This window comes from Oncorhynchus tshawytscha, linkage group LG05 (assembly GCF_018296145.1).
Source record: "Oncorhynchus tshawytscha isolate Ot180627B linkage group LG05, Otsh_v2.0, whole genome shotgun sequence".
Taxonomy (NCBI): Eukaryota; Metazoa; Chordata; class Actinopteri; order Salmoniformes; family Salmonidae; genus Oncorhynchus; species Oncorhynchus tshawytscha.
The window spans coordinates 4,445,282-4,460,105 of record NC_056433.1 but is presented as its reverse complement, the minus strand read 5'-3'; the positions used below and the strand labels follow the sequence as shown (position 1 = coordinate 4,460,105).

Below are 14,824 nucleotides of genomic sequence, written 5' to 3'. Positions count from 1 at the left end.
CTGTTGATTTGATTTGATTTACATTATATGATTAAGAACCTCATTAAAACCTCACTACAGACACTGAATCGATCATTTAATCGAAAGTGCCAATCCCATGGCCCATATTCTGTATGATGAAACTGAAGTCCAAAGTTAGTGTGACTGTACCTTGGTTGGAATGTTAAGGGTCAGGACACAGGCGTCAGAGTTTCCTTGGTTGGAGGGTTAGTGTCGTTGGGGTGTCGTGTCTTTACTATCATTAACTGAAGACTTATAGGTTTTATCAACGATTCTCTGTAATTAGTATTACGCGATCATACTGATTAATCATGTAACTGTAATTAACTAGGAAGTCGGGGCACCAAGGAAAAATATTCAGATTACAAAGTTATCATTTTCTAAAATAACTTTTCAGATATTTTATCTGATCAATTAGTCTTCGAATTAATGAATGATTTACTTTACCTCACGTTCGTCTCATTCCAAACGTCGTAAATTGTTGGTTATCTGCACGAACCCAGTCTTCACTATGGGTCATCCATACATCAATTGTCTTAAATCATTTATTTATTACTAACTAAGTAATTCACAGAAATGCATAAATAAACAAACAAACAAGGTAAATGTGGTTACATGAAATGATAGGAGAATGTGCCCTAGTGGGCTGAACCTTCATGGTGGCTTGTTAGATAAAAGGGGAGATGTGGGGGTCGACTAAGAAGTCTCTGCAGAGTGATAATTATAACAATTGAAATGCTAATCCTTTACACATGAACGCTCACTCATTTGGGAACAATTGCAATCAATCAATATATTTACGCTCAGTGTGTCGTCTTGATCGCTGGTGAAAAGTGTGTTTCTTTTGTAGAATTGTCCGTCTCTCTCCCTCTCTGTCGTGGTTATAGTGGATAGTTCAGAGTGACATTCATTCGTTTCGTTATAGAATGAAAGTTTCGGTGGTTGTCGTTCTTCGCGTTCAATGATACCGAATTCCTAGCTGCAGACTAGTAATTAATATCAAAGACTTGTCCTTATTCTGTCGGTATCGATAGTTGAAGAGTTTAACCACGTGGTATGGTTAAAAGATTCAGCAATGGCCTACAACTTTTGTCCTCTCAGAATGGAGAAAAACATGATCTGCAACCTTTAGCCATCTCGTAATTGAGGTAAGCTCGGTCTGCTGATCGAAAACCCGAGTGGGGGTTTTATTCGGAAGGCAGAAAACAGCTGTCCCAGGACGCCTGACCCTAACCGGGTTCAGGGGCGGTCCTCTGATTTAGTTAACTCCAATCCCCTTTTTGAGTTTTCCTTCATTAAACAGTCCAAAATCACATTGTAAAATTGTGTAAACAGTATCATACTCACTCATTCATCTTATACAACAATTAGATGTAAACCTCATATCTGAGGCTATTATATAAACAGCGTTATGGTAATATGGCCACACCGTCTCCCATGAGCTTCCCCAAGTTGTGACAAACGGACCAATTCGTAGCTGGATTCTTCACCGATCTTTTATACTTTCTCCTGAACATGAAATTTGTTCGTACCTCATGTTCTGTGAGCTGGAAGGATTTCCTTTGTCCTCTGTGAAAATCTACTCTGCCTATACTGTGTGTCCATGAGGAGATCCTCAGGAATTTATGACGTCTCTCTGACCACAGCAGCCTAGTTGAAGGAGGCAAGGGGGAGGCAGGGAGAGGGGGAGGGGGCTCGCTATACCCAAAGAGGTCAATGTCATGACAGGGGTCAGAGGTCAGGGTTACCTTGGTTGGAGCTGTTGAAGAGTGAGGATTAGTGTTAGGGGTCACCTTGGTTGGAGGGTTAGTGCTAGGGGTCAGGATTACCTTGGTTGGAGGGTTAGTGCTAGGGGTCAGGATTACCTTGGTTGGAGGGTTAGTGTTAGGGGTCAGGGGTCAAGATTACCTTGGTTGGAGGGTTAGTGCTAGGGCTCAGGATTACCTTGGTTGGAGGGTTAGTGATAGGAGTCAGGATTACCTTGGTTGGAGGGTTAGTGTTAGGGGTCAGGGGTCAGAATTACCTTGGTTGGAGGGTTAGTGTTAGGGGTCAGAATTACCTTGGTTGAAGGGTTAATGATAGGGGTCAGGGTTTCCTTGGTTGGAGCTGTTAAAGAGTGAGGGTTAGTGTAAGGGGTCAGGGGTCAGGGTTACCTTGGTTGGAGGGTTAGTGTTGGGGGTCAGGGTTACCTTGGTTGGAGGGTTAATGTTGGGGATCAGGATTACCTTGGTAGGAGGGATAGTGTTGGGGGTCAGGGTTATCTTGGTTGGAAGGTTAGTGATAGGGGTCAGGGTTACCTTGGTTGGAGCTGTTGAAGAGTGAGGGTTAGTGTTAGGGGTCAGTGGTCAGGGTTACCTTGGTTGGAGCTGTTGAAGAGTGAGGGTTAGTGTTAGGGGACAGTGGTCAGGGTTACCTTGGTTGGAGCTGTTGAAGAGTGAGGGTTAGTGTTAGGGGTCAGTGGTCAGGGTTACCTTGGTTGGAGCTGTTGAAGAGTGAGGGTTAGTGTTAGGGGTCAGTGGTCAGGGTTACCTTGGTTGGAGCTGTTGAAGAGTGAGGGTTAGTGTTAGGGGTCAGTGGTCAGGGTTACCTTGGTTGGAGCTGTTGGAGGGGAAGCGGTCAGACTTCTTGAGGGTTCTGAAGTGAACCCTCTTGCTGGCCTGACTCTCTCCGTACAGACCAATAGACTGGACCTGGATAATATAGTCTGTCTCCTGGTCCAGATCCCACAGAACACAGCTCCTGCTGGTGGTGTTCACCTCTCTGATGAAGCGCTGGGTGTGGCCCTCCTGCCTCTGAGATATAACACAGAGATATAGGGTAGAAAGGTTTGAGTTGAGATGGAAACTAACTACCTCCCCACAGTCCTCCATGTTCTCCCTGTCTAACTCCCCACAGTCCTCCATGTTCTCCCTGTCTAACTCCCCACAATCCTCCATGTTGTCCCTGTCTAACTCCCCACAGTCCCTCATGTTCTCCCTGTCTAACTCCCCACAGTCCTCCATGTTCTCCCTATCTAACTCCTCACAGTCCTCCATGTTCTCCCTGTCTAACTCCCCACAGTCCTCCATGTTCTCCCTGTCTAACTCCCCACAATCCTCCATGTTGTCCCTGTCTAACTCCCCACAGTCCCTCATGTTCTCCCTATCTAACTCCCCACAGTCCTCCATGTTCTCCCTATCTAACTCCTCACAGTCCTCCATGTTCTCCCTGTCTAACTCCCCACAGTCCTCCATGTTCTCCCTGTCTAACTCCCCACAGTCCTCCATATTCTCCCTGTCTAACTCCCCACAGTCCTCCATATTCTCCCTGTCTAACTCCCCACAGTCCTCCATATTCTCCCTGTCTAACTCCCCACAGTCCTCCATGTTCTCCCTGTCTAACTCCCCACAGTCCTCCATGTTCTCCCTATCTAACTCCTCACAGTCCTCCATGTTCTCCCTGTCTAACTCCCCACAGTCCTCCATGTTCTCCCTGTCTAACTCCCCACAGTCCTCCATATTCTCCCTGTCTAACTCCCCACAGTCCTCCATATTCTCCCTGTCTAACTCCCCACAGTCCTCCATATTCTCCCTGTCTAACTCCCCACAGTCCTCCATATTCTCCCTGTCTAACTCCCCACAGTCCTCCATGTTCTCCCTGTCTAACTCCCCACAGTCCTCCATGTTCTCCCTGTCTAACTCCCCACAGTCCTCCATATTCTCCCTATCTAACTCCCCACAGTCCTCCCTGTTTTACCCCACAGTCTTCCCAATCTAACTATCCACAGACCTCCTTGTTCTCTCTGTCTAACTCCTCACAGTCCTCCCTGTCTAACTTCCCACAGTCTTCCCTGTTCTCCCAGTCTAACTTCCCACAGTCCTCCATGTCTAATCCCACATTCTTCCCTATCAAACTCCCACAGTCCTATTCATCAAACTCCCCACAGTCCTTCCTATCTAACTCCCCACAGTCCATAATGATCTTATTGTTTAACTCCACACAGTCCTCTGTGTTTAACTCCACACAGTCCTCTCTGTCTAACTAACCACAGTCTTCAATGATTTTACTGTCTAACTCCCCACAGTCCTCTCTGCTTTCCCTGTCTAACTGCACACAGTCCTCTCTGTCTAACTAACTCCCCACAGTCCTCCATGTTCTACTTATCTAACTCCCCACAGTCCTCCATGTTCTCCCCGTCTAACTCCCCACAGTCCTCCATATTCTCCCTGTCTAACTCCCCACAGTCCTCCATGTTCTCCCTGTCTAACTCCCCACAGTCATCCCTGCTCTCTCTGTCTAACCGCCCAAAGTCCTTCCTGTCTAACTGCCCACAATCCTCCCTGTCTAACTGCCCACATTCCTCCATGTTCTCCCTGGCTAACTCCCCACAGTCCTCCCTGCTCTCCCTGTCTAACTGCCCACAGTCCTCCCTGTCTAACTGCCCACAGTCCTCCCTGGCTAACTCCCCACAGTCCTCCCTGCTCTCTCTGTCTAACTCCTGAGTGCCACAGACACAGACTATGATGAAAAGCCATTGAATAACCATTTACATGTAGATGTTGTACAGACTGTCACTAGCGCAGGATGAATGGAAGTACTCACACCTAAACAGACATGAGGCTGTATATATCCCTTTCTTCAACATCATCATGCTTAGATAGTTTCACGATTCTAACAGAGATGGGAAGTGGCTCTACGACAATAGCAAATAAGAGGATAGTGAGGACAGCCTTGTCTGGTTCCACGCTTTAATGAAAAGTATTGCGATTTACTGCCTTTGGATTAACTGAGGCTGATAGGGTATGTGTCACGCCCTGATCAGTTTCACATGTCCTTGTGCTCGTCTTCACCCCCTCCAGGTGTCACCCATCTTCTACACTTATCCCCTGGGTATTTATATCTGTGTTTTCTGTCTGTCTGTTGCCAGTTCGTCTTGTCCCAGTCTCTCTTTTTCTCGTCCTCCTGGTTTTTGACCGTTGCCTGTCCTGATCCTGTACCCATCCACCTGACTACTCTGCTTGACCCTGAGCCTGCCTGCCGTCCTGTACCTTTGCTCCACCTCTGGATTACCGACCTCTGCCTGATCTGACCCTGAGCCTGCCTGTTGTCCTGAACCTCTACTCTGGATTACCGACCTCTGCCTGACCTGACCCTGAGCCTGCCTGCCGTCCTGTACCTTGACCTCTACTCTGGATTACCAACCTCTGCCTGACCTGACCCTGAGAATGCCTGCCGTCCTGTACCTTGACCTCTACTCTGGATTACCGACCTCTGCCTGACCTGACCCTGAGCCTGCCTGCCGTCCTGTACCTTGACCTCTACTCTGGATTAACGACCTCTGCATGCCTTGACCTGTCGTTTGCCTGTCCCTGTTGTTACAATAAAACATTGTAACTTCAACACAGTCTGCACTTGGGTCTTACCTTGATACCTGATAGTATGAATTTTGCACATGAAGAGACAAAGTTGTAACCAAAAGCATATGTATCCAATGTTTCAAACTGTGTCACTAGTGTTGATATAATATCAGACATAGTTCACTGTACATCATTCATAGGTCTATTACATTTAAACAAGAAGGAGGCTGTGTAACTACAGTATGCACATGTTGTATGTTTAAACATCAGTATGCATAGGTAGTTCCACTACTACTACTACTACTACTACTACTACACTACTACCACTATACTACTACTACTACTATACTACTACTACTACTACTACTACTCCTACTACTCCTACTATACTATCACTACTACTACTACTACCACTACTACTAAGCAGGCCTACTACTACTACTACTACTACTACTACTACTACTACTACTACTACTACTACTAAGCAGGCCTACTACTACTACTACTACTACTACTACTACTACTAAGCAGGCCTACTACTACTACTACTACTTACACAGAGCATACAGCTACTACTACTACTCAGTATGCACAGTGAGTATGTTTAAAAATGAGTATGCGTAGGTAGTTCTACTATTCTAAGCATTCTCAAAGCAATCCCACCTGAAAACGGCTCTCTGGGAGCTGTGGATATTAACCCTGGAACCGTATATCTCCTGACAAATCAAACACGTTGAACTTTATTTACATTCTTAGCTGGGGGCGGGGCAGAGTCAAACCTTCCTTCATGGTAATTTATATTAGCATGTGAACCAAGCCTTAGGTATTGCTGAGAAATAGTGAACATGTTAAGGCCTACAGTGCTATATCCATCCACATTATGCATGAATGGTTGTTCTTCTCTTCACTGTATCTATTCTCTCATTATAATTGATACCATCTTCATATTTTTAGCATCATTTGAATATTTAACTAATGCTTTGTTGCATTTTTCCGACTGTGAATATTGGGTTTGAAACTGTCATACAATAATGTTGGAATGGTCATCTCATCTGATGCTGGTAACAACTGGTGGTAACCGGTAACAACTGGAATTTTTGTGGGTGAAATCTAGAGCATTCTAGTCATATAATCGAATATTGTAGTTTGGATAATATTTTTATCTCTGCTTTTTGATCATGAGGTGTTTTGAAACTCTTTGGAAAGTTCTCAGACCCCTTGCATTTTTTACACAATTTGTTAAGTTACACAAGTTAAATAAAAAAATCCTTAGAAATCTAAACACAACACCCCATAATGACAAGGCAAAAATGTTTTTTTTAGAAATGTTTGCTACTTTACAAAAAAAATTGAAAATAGCTGTGTGACACTTCCCATCCAACCTGACAGAGCTTGAGAGGATCTGCAGAGAAGAATGGAAGAAACTCCCCAAATACAGGTGTGCCAAGCTTGTAGCATCAAACCCAAGAAGACTGGAGGCTGTAATCGCTGCCAAAGGTGCTTCAACAAAGTACTGAGTAAAGGGTCTGAATACTTATGTAAAATGTGATATTTCAGTATTTTAGTTGTAATGAATAAAGCTCTGATTAAGGCCGTGAGGCCGATACATGAAGCTTATTGAAGATCAGTGACCAAGAGCAGTGTGCGGTTCCCTTTTTCCCACATCTTGTTCAACTGTTACCACGCACCTGCAAAAAAAGATGGCTCAGATGTGCGAGTGCTTCTTGAAATTTTGAGTTGTAATGAATTTGCAAACATTTCGGAAAAAAATGTTTGTTTTTTTGCTTTGTCATTATTTGGGGGTTTTGTGTGTAGATTGATACAACAACAAAAAAGTTGGAAAAAGGCTGTAACGTAACAAAGTGTGTCAAAGGTCAAGGGGTTTGAATACTTTCTGAATGCATAAAGTATTACAGTAGTAAACATGCAGTGTATATATACGTCTGTATTCACCTTAAAACACATCAGACATTTAGCACATAACATACTGATGTAAACAGAACCTCTACAACAATGACATTTAGTAAATACACATCTTAACAGTGGAATTCACTTAGCAAACTAAACCTTCACCAAGATCTCATCCACCCATTACATTTGTATATTTTGTCAACAAGACCATTAGGCTAGATAATAATAATAATAATAATAATAAAAATTATAATTAATAACTATTAATAATAACTACATAGTAGTCACCTGCTGTGAGATGGAGAAGCCGATGATGACTTCACCCTCAGGTATCTCCCAGTAGACAGTGGCTGAGTCGGCCCTCAGGTGCATCACAGACACGTTGACAGGAGCAGGGGGACGGTCTGAGGAGAGAGGAACAAGAGCTGGTTAGGGGGAAAAGTACATTACGTAAGTCTCTAAAAGGAAAGGAGATTTTTCATTTGAGTTAGTTTCAAGGTGGGGAGACCGACAGAGAGGCGGTCTGAGGAGAGAGGAACAATAACATATAAGGGGTGAGGATACAGAAGTAAACAAATTATTTGTTTGTATCGGTGCCAGGGGGTGTGACTGACTGTTTGTATCGGTGCCAGGGGGTGTGACTGACTGTTTGTATCGGTGCCAGGGGGTGTGACTGACCGTTTGTATCGGTACCAGGGGGTGTGACTGACTGTTTGTATCGGTACCAGGGGGTGTGACTGACCGTTTGTATCGGTACCAGGGGGTGTGACTGACCGTTTGTATCGGTACCAGGGGGTGTGACTGACCGTTTGTATCGGTACCAGGGGGTGTGACTGACCGTTTGTATAGGTGCCAGGGATGTGACTGACTGTTTGTATCGGTACCAGGGGGTGACTGACTGTTTGTATCGGTGCCAAGGGGTGTCACTGACCGTTTGTATAGGTCCCAGGGGGTGTGACTGACTGTTTGTATCGGTGCCAGGGGGTGTGACTGACCATTTGTATCGGTGCCAAGGGGTGTGACTGACCATTTGTATAGGTCCCAGGGGGTGTGACTGACTGTTTGTCGGTGCCAGGGGTGTGACTGGTGCCAGGGGGTGTGACTGACCGTTTGTATAGGTCCCAGGGGGTGTGACTGACCATTTGTATAGGTCCCAGGGGTGTGACTGACTGTTTGTATCGGTGCCAGGGGGTGTGACTGTATCGGTCCCAGGGGGTGTGACTGACCGTTTGTATAGGTCCCAGGGGGTGTGACTGACCATTTGTATAGGTCCCAGGGGGTGTGACTGACTGTTTGTATCAGTACCAAGGGGGTGTGACTGACCGTTTGTATCGGTACCAGGGGGTGTGACTGACTGTTTGTATCGGTACCAGGGGTGTGACTGACCGTTTGTATCGGTACCAGGGGGTGTGACTGACCGTTTGTATCGGTACCAGGGGTGTGACTGACCGTTTGTATCGGTACCAGGGGGTGTGACTGACCGTTTGTATAGGTGCCAGGGATGTGACTGACTGTTTGTATCGGTACCAGGGGGTGACTGACTGTTTGTATCGGTGCCAAGGGGTGTCACTGACCGTTTGTATAGGTCCCAGGGGGTGTGACTGACTGTTTGTATCGGTGCCAGGGGGTGTGACTGACCATTTGTATCGGTGCCAAGGGGTGTGACTGACCATTTGTATAGGTCCCAGGGGGTGTGACTGACTGTTTGTATCGGTGCCAGGGGGTGTGACTGACCATTTGTATCGGTCCTAGGGGGTGTGACTGACCGTTTGTATAGGTCCCAGGGGGTGTGACTGACCATTTGTATAGGTCCCAGGGGTGTGACTGACTGTTTGTATCGGTGCCAGGGGTGTGACTGACCATTTGTATCGGTGCCAAGGGGTGTGACTGACAGTTTGTATCGGTGCCAGGGGTGTGACTGACCGTTTGTATAGGTGCCAGGGGTGTGACTGACTGTTTGTATCGGTGCCAGGGGTGTGACTGACCGTTTGTATCGGTGCCAGGGGGTGTGACTGACCGTTTGTATAGGTGCCAGGGATGTGACTGACCGTTTGTATCGGTGCCAGGGGGTGTGACTGACCGTTTGTATCGGTGCCAGGGGTGTGACTGACTGTTTGTATCGGTGCCAGGGGGTGTGACTGGCCATTTGTATAGGTGCCAGGGGGTGTGACTGACTGTTTGTATAGGTGCCAGGGATGTGACTGACTGTTTGTATCGGTGCCAGGGGGTGTGACTGACCGTTTGTATCGGTGCCAGGGGGTGCGACTGACCATTTGTATACAGTGCATTTGGAAAGTTTTCAGCCCCCTTCACTTCTTCCACATTTTGTTACTTTACAGCTTTATTCTAAAATGGATTAAATTAATGTTTTTCCTCATCAATCTACACAGAATACCACATAATGAAAAAGCCTAAACAAGTTGCTTGAAATCTTTGTAAATTTATTGAAAATAAAACAGAAGTACTTCACAGAAGTATTTACATAAGTATTCAGAGCCTTTGATTAAAGACTCGAAATTGAGCTCAGGTGCATCCTCTTTCCATTGATCATCCTTGAGATGTTTCTACAACTTGATTGGTGTCCACCTGTGGTAAATTCAATTGATTGGACATGATTAGGAAACGCACACACCTGTCTATACAAGGTCCAACAGTTGACAGTGCATGTCACAGCAAAAACCAATCCATTAGGTTGACGGAATTGTCCGTAGACCTCCGAGACAGGATTGTCTCGAGGCACAGATCTGGGGAAGGGTACAAAACATTTCTGCAGCATTAAAGGTTCCCAGGAACACAGAGGCCTCCATCATTCTTAAATGGAAGATGTTTGGAACCACCAAGACTCTTCCTAAAGCCAAACTGAGCAATCAGGGGAGAAAGGCCATGGTCAGGGAGGTGACCAAGAACGCTATGGTCACTCTGACAGAGCTCCAGAATTCCTCTGTGGCGATGGGAGAACCTTCCAAAAGGAGAACCAATAAGGCCTATATGGTAGAGTGGCCAGATGGAAGCTACTCCTCAGGATAAGTCACATGACAGCCCGCTTTGAGTTTGCCAAAAGTCACCTAAAGGACTCTCAGACCATGTGAAACAAGATTTTCTGGTCTGATGAAACCTGGCGCCATCCCTACGGTAAAGTACGTTGGTGACCGCATCATACTGCGGGGTTGTTTTCAGGCACCAGGGACTGGGAGACTAGTCAGGTTCGAGGGAAAGATGACCAGAGATAAAGTACAGAGAGACCATTGATGAAAACCTGCTCTAGAACGCTCAGGACCTCAGACTGGAGCGAAGGTTCACATTCCAACAGAACAACGACCCTAAGCACACAGCCAAGACATCGCAGGAGTGGCTTCGGGACAAGTCTCTGAATGTCCTTGAGTAGCCTAGCCAGAGCCCGGACTTGAACCCGATCAAACATCGAGAGAGACCTAAAAAAAGCTGTGCAGCAACACTCCCCATCCAACCCGACAGCCAGTTAGCTGGAGAGTTGTAATCCAAAACGCTATATCCACTCATTTTCATGTGTTTTTCATCAGAAGTAATTCTTCAAGGGTACCTTCATGTATAAAGGGTACCTTCAAGGGTACCTTCATGTATAAAGGGTACCTTCAAGGGTACCTTCATGTGTGTATAAAATATTACAAGTTCTAGATTTTACATATGTATTAAAATGGTTTTGTTGCGGAACGTTATATATCCATTGTTCAGCTGGAATAGAATGTTTGTGTTCTGTGTATTTGGCTGTGATATGTGGTCACCTAGCTATCTTTAAGATGAAAGCACTAACTGTAAGTCGCTCTTACATACGAGCATCTGCTAAACGTATCATTTGATCAGTTATTTATTTAAAAAAATTAAAAAACGTAGTTATTACATTTGACATTAGTAAACTACTTATTTCTCTGAGAGTGAGGCGGATATTTAACAAAAATGATTATGCGTGTCTCTGAAATGAAACCATCAAGTGAGAGATTTAAAATAAATACATCTGTCATCGAACAACCCCATGGCATGATGGTTAAAAAACCCCATGGCATGATGGTTAAAAAACCCCATGGCATGATGGTTAAAAACCCCATGGCATGATGGTTAAAAAACCCCATGCATGATGGTTAAAAAACCCCATGGCATGATGGTTAAACAACCCCATGGCATGATGGTTAAAAAACCCCATGGCATGATGGTTAAAAAACCCCATGGCATGATGGTTAAACAAAAAACCCCATGGCATGATGGTTAAACAACCCCATGGCATGATGCATGATGGTTAAAAACCCCATGGCATGATGGTTAAAAACCCCATGGCATGATGGTTAAAAACCCCATGGCATGATGGTTAAAAACCCCATGGCATGATGGTTAAAAACCCCATGGCATGATGGTTAAACAACCCCATGGCATGATGGTTAAAAAACCCCATGGCATGATGGTAAAAACCCCATGGCATGATGGTTAAAAACCCCATGGCATGATGGTTAAACAACCCCATGGCATGATGGTTAAAAACCCCATGGCATGAACCCCATGGCATGATGGTTAAAAACCCCATGGCATGATGGTTAAAAACCCCATGGCATGATGGTTAAAAAATGGCATGATGGTTAAAAACCCCATGGCATGATGGTGGCATGATGGTTAAAAACCCCATGGCATGATGGTTAAAAAAAAACCCCATGGCATGATGGTTAAAAAACCCCATGGCATGAAAACAACCCCATGATGGCATGATGGTTAAAAACCCCATGGCATGATGGTTAAAAAACCCCATGGCATGATGATGGCATGATGGTTAAAAACCCCATGGCATGATGGTTGGCATGATGGTTAAAAAATGGCATGATGGTTAAAAAACCCCATGGCATGATGGTTAAAAACCCCATGGCATGAAAAACCCCATGGCATGATGGTTAAAAAACCCATGGCATGATGCATGATTGGCATGAAAAACCCCATGGCATGATGGTTGGCATGAAAAACCCATGGCATGATGGTTAAAAAACCCCATGGCATGATGGTTAAAAAACAACCCCATGGCATGATGGTTAAAAACCCCATGGCATGATGGTAAAAACCCCATGGCCCCATGGCATGATGGTTAAAAAATGGCATGATGGTTAAAAACCCCATGGCATGATGGTTAAACAACCCCATGGCATGATGGTTAAAAAACCCCATGGCATGATGGTTAAAAACCCCATGGCATGATGGTTAAAAAACCCCATGGCATGATGGTTAAACCCCATGGCATGATGGTTAAAAAACCCCATGGCATGATGGTTAAAAAACCCCATGGCATGATGGTTAAAAAACCCATGGCATGATGGTTAAACAACCCCATGGCATGATGGTTAAAAAACCCATGGCATGATGGTTAAAAGAACCCATGGCATGATGGTTAAAAAACACACCAATCTTTTTTTATGAAGTTCTTTAAATAATACAGTAAGGTATAACATGAGGGAAGGTGGCTGGAGGACTCCACTGACTGACTACACCCTTTATTTTTAACACCTAAAGGGGTGTTATGAGAAATATGGAAAGGGGGGGGGTCCAAGTCTGTTTTTTTGTGAGAAAATAATGGAAAAGAGAGCTTTTTAAGTAGCCATCAATGATAGCTGCATGATATGGCAAAGAGTATCAGCAAGCATTGACAGATAACGTAATTGAAAACATCAAAATTACTATGGAATCCAATTACCTTTAGCAGAATCCAATTAGTTATTGCATTCCGATAGTAATTGGATATTCATTGATATTAGCAGTATGTGTTGCATTTAGGACGCTTTTAGGAAATTGATAAGGCAGGCAAACCTTTAATAAAGTTATCCTGAGCCACACGCGAGGTTGATGACATGAGAGGAGAAAGATGAAAGGAGAAAATGAAGGTGAAATTGGGAAATCCCTCCCTCCCTCCCTCTATCCCTCCATCCCTCCACCCCTCCATCCCTCCTTCCTATCTCCAGTCCCTCCCTCCCTCCCTCACTCCCTCCTTATCTCCAGTCCCTCCCTCCCTCCTATCTCTCGTCCCTCCCTCCCTCCTTCCTATCTCCCTCCCTCACTCCCATCTCCAGTCCCTCCCTCCCTCCAATCTCCAGTCCCTCCCTCCTTCTTTCTTATCTCCAGGTACAATCAATACTGGCCTCCCTGTTCTGTTCTGTTCTGCCACCAAGGTGACCGATGACACACAGTATAAGAAAGAAAATCAATTCCAACCAATGACAGATACGGTAGAATGTCAGCGGGACAGGGGTCCAGCTATCACTCCAAGAGTGAGGAGACTTACTTCCCAAATTGCACTCTATTCCCTATGAGCTCTGGTCAATAGTACTGCACTATATAGGGAATAGGGTGGTTATGGGCCCTGGTCTAAAGTAGTGTACTAGGTAGGGAATAGGGTGGTTATGGGCCCTGGTCGAAAGTAGTGCACTATGTAGGGAATAGGGTGGTTATGGGTCCTGGTCTAAAGTAGTGCACTAGGTAGGGAATAGGGTGCAATTTGGAACGTCACACAATGTCATCCATTCCCACCAGTCTTTAAGATAACTTTAAGATGACACACCCTGCTGGGGTCAGGGTTAGATACAGGTCTGCCTAGTGGAGCCAATGTCTGGTGACACACATGGGAAAAGACTGTTAAGGTATCTGTGTTGGGGGGTGGAGAGATATTGAGTGACATCATGGGGTCGCGGGGTCAGGTCTACCTCATTTTCCCATTTGAGAAGCTCCGATTGTAGAGGTGGGTTAACATAGATAGATGCTTTTACTAGGGTAAGCTTGGCGGCGTGAGTGAAGGAGGCTTTGTTGCGGAATAGAAAGCCGACTCTTGATTTGATTTTTGATTGGAGATGTTTGATATGAGTCTGGAAGGAGAGTTTGCAGTCTAGCCAGACACCTAGGTACTTATAGATGTCCACATATTCAAGGTCGGAACCATCCAGGGTGGTGATGCTAGTCGGGCATGCGGGTGCAGGCAGCGATCGGTTGAAAAGCATGCATTTGGTTTTACTAGCGTTTAAGAGCAGTTGGAGGCCACGGAAGGAGTGTTGTATGGCATTGAAGCTTGTTTGGAGGTTAGATAGCACAGTGTCCAATGACGGGCCGAAAGTATATAGAATGGTGTCGTCTGCGTAGAGGTGGATCAGGGAATCGCCCGCAGCAAGAGCAACATCATTGATATACACAGAGAAAAGAGTCGGCCCGAGAATTGAACCCTGTGGCACCCCCATAGAGACTGCCAGAGGACCGGACAGCATGCCCTCCGATTTGACACACTGACCTCTGTCTGCAAAGTAATTGGTGAACCAGGCAAGGCAGTCATCCGAAAAACCGAGGCTACTGAGTCTGCCGATGAGAATATGGTGATTGACAGAGTCGAAAGCCTTGGCAAGGTTGATGAAGACGGCTGCACAGTACTGTCTTTTATCGATGGCGGTTATGATATCGTTTAGTACCTTGAGTGTGGCTGAGGTGCACCCGTGACCGGCTCGGAAACCAGATTGCACAGCGGAGAAGGTACGGTGGGATTCGAGATGGTCAGTGACCTGTTTGTTGACTTGGCTTTCGAAGACCTTAGA

The 14,824-nt window shown here is 45.4% G+C and overlaps 1 protein-coding gene across 1 annotated transcript in view; it reads right to left on the bottom strand.

The window, feature by feature from the left end:
- The window catches only part of LOC121846590 (fibronectin type III domain-containing protein 4-like), a 69,615-nt gene that overhangs the window by 38,310 nt on the left and 16,481 nt on the right, over positions 1 to 14,824 (bottom strand). The window contains exons 2-3 of the mRNA XM_042322736.1: positions 7,536 to 7,651; positions 2,588 to 2,792 (exon numbers count right to left, since the gene is read on the bottom strand). Of these exons, the coding sequence (XP_042178670.1) occupies positions 2,588 to 2,792; positions 7,536 to 7,651 (321 nt within the window). The remainder of the gene's footprint in view (positions 1 to 2,587; positions 2,793 to 7,535; positions 7,652 to 14,824) is intronic.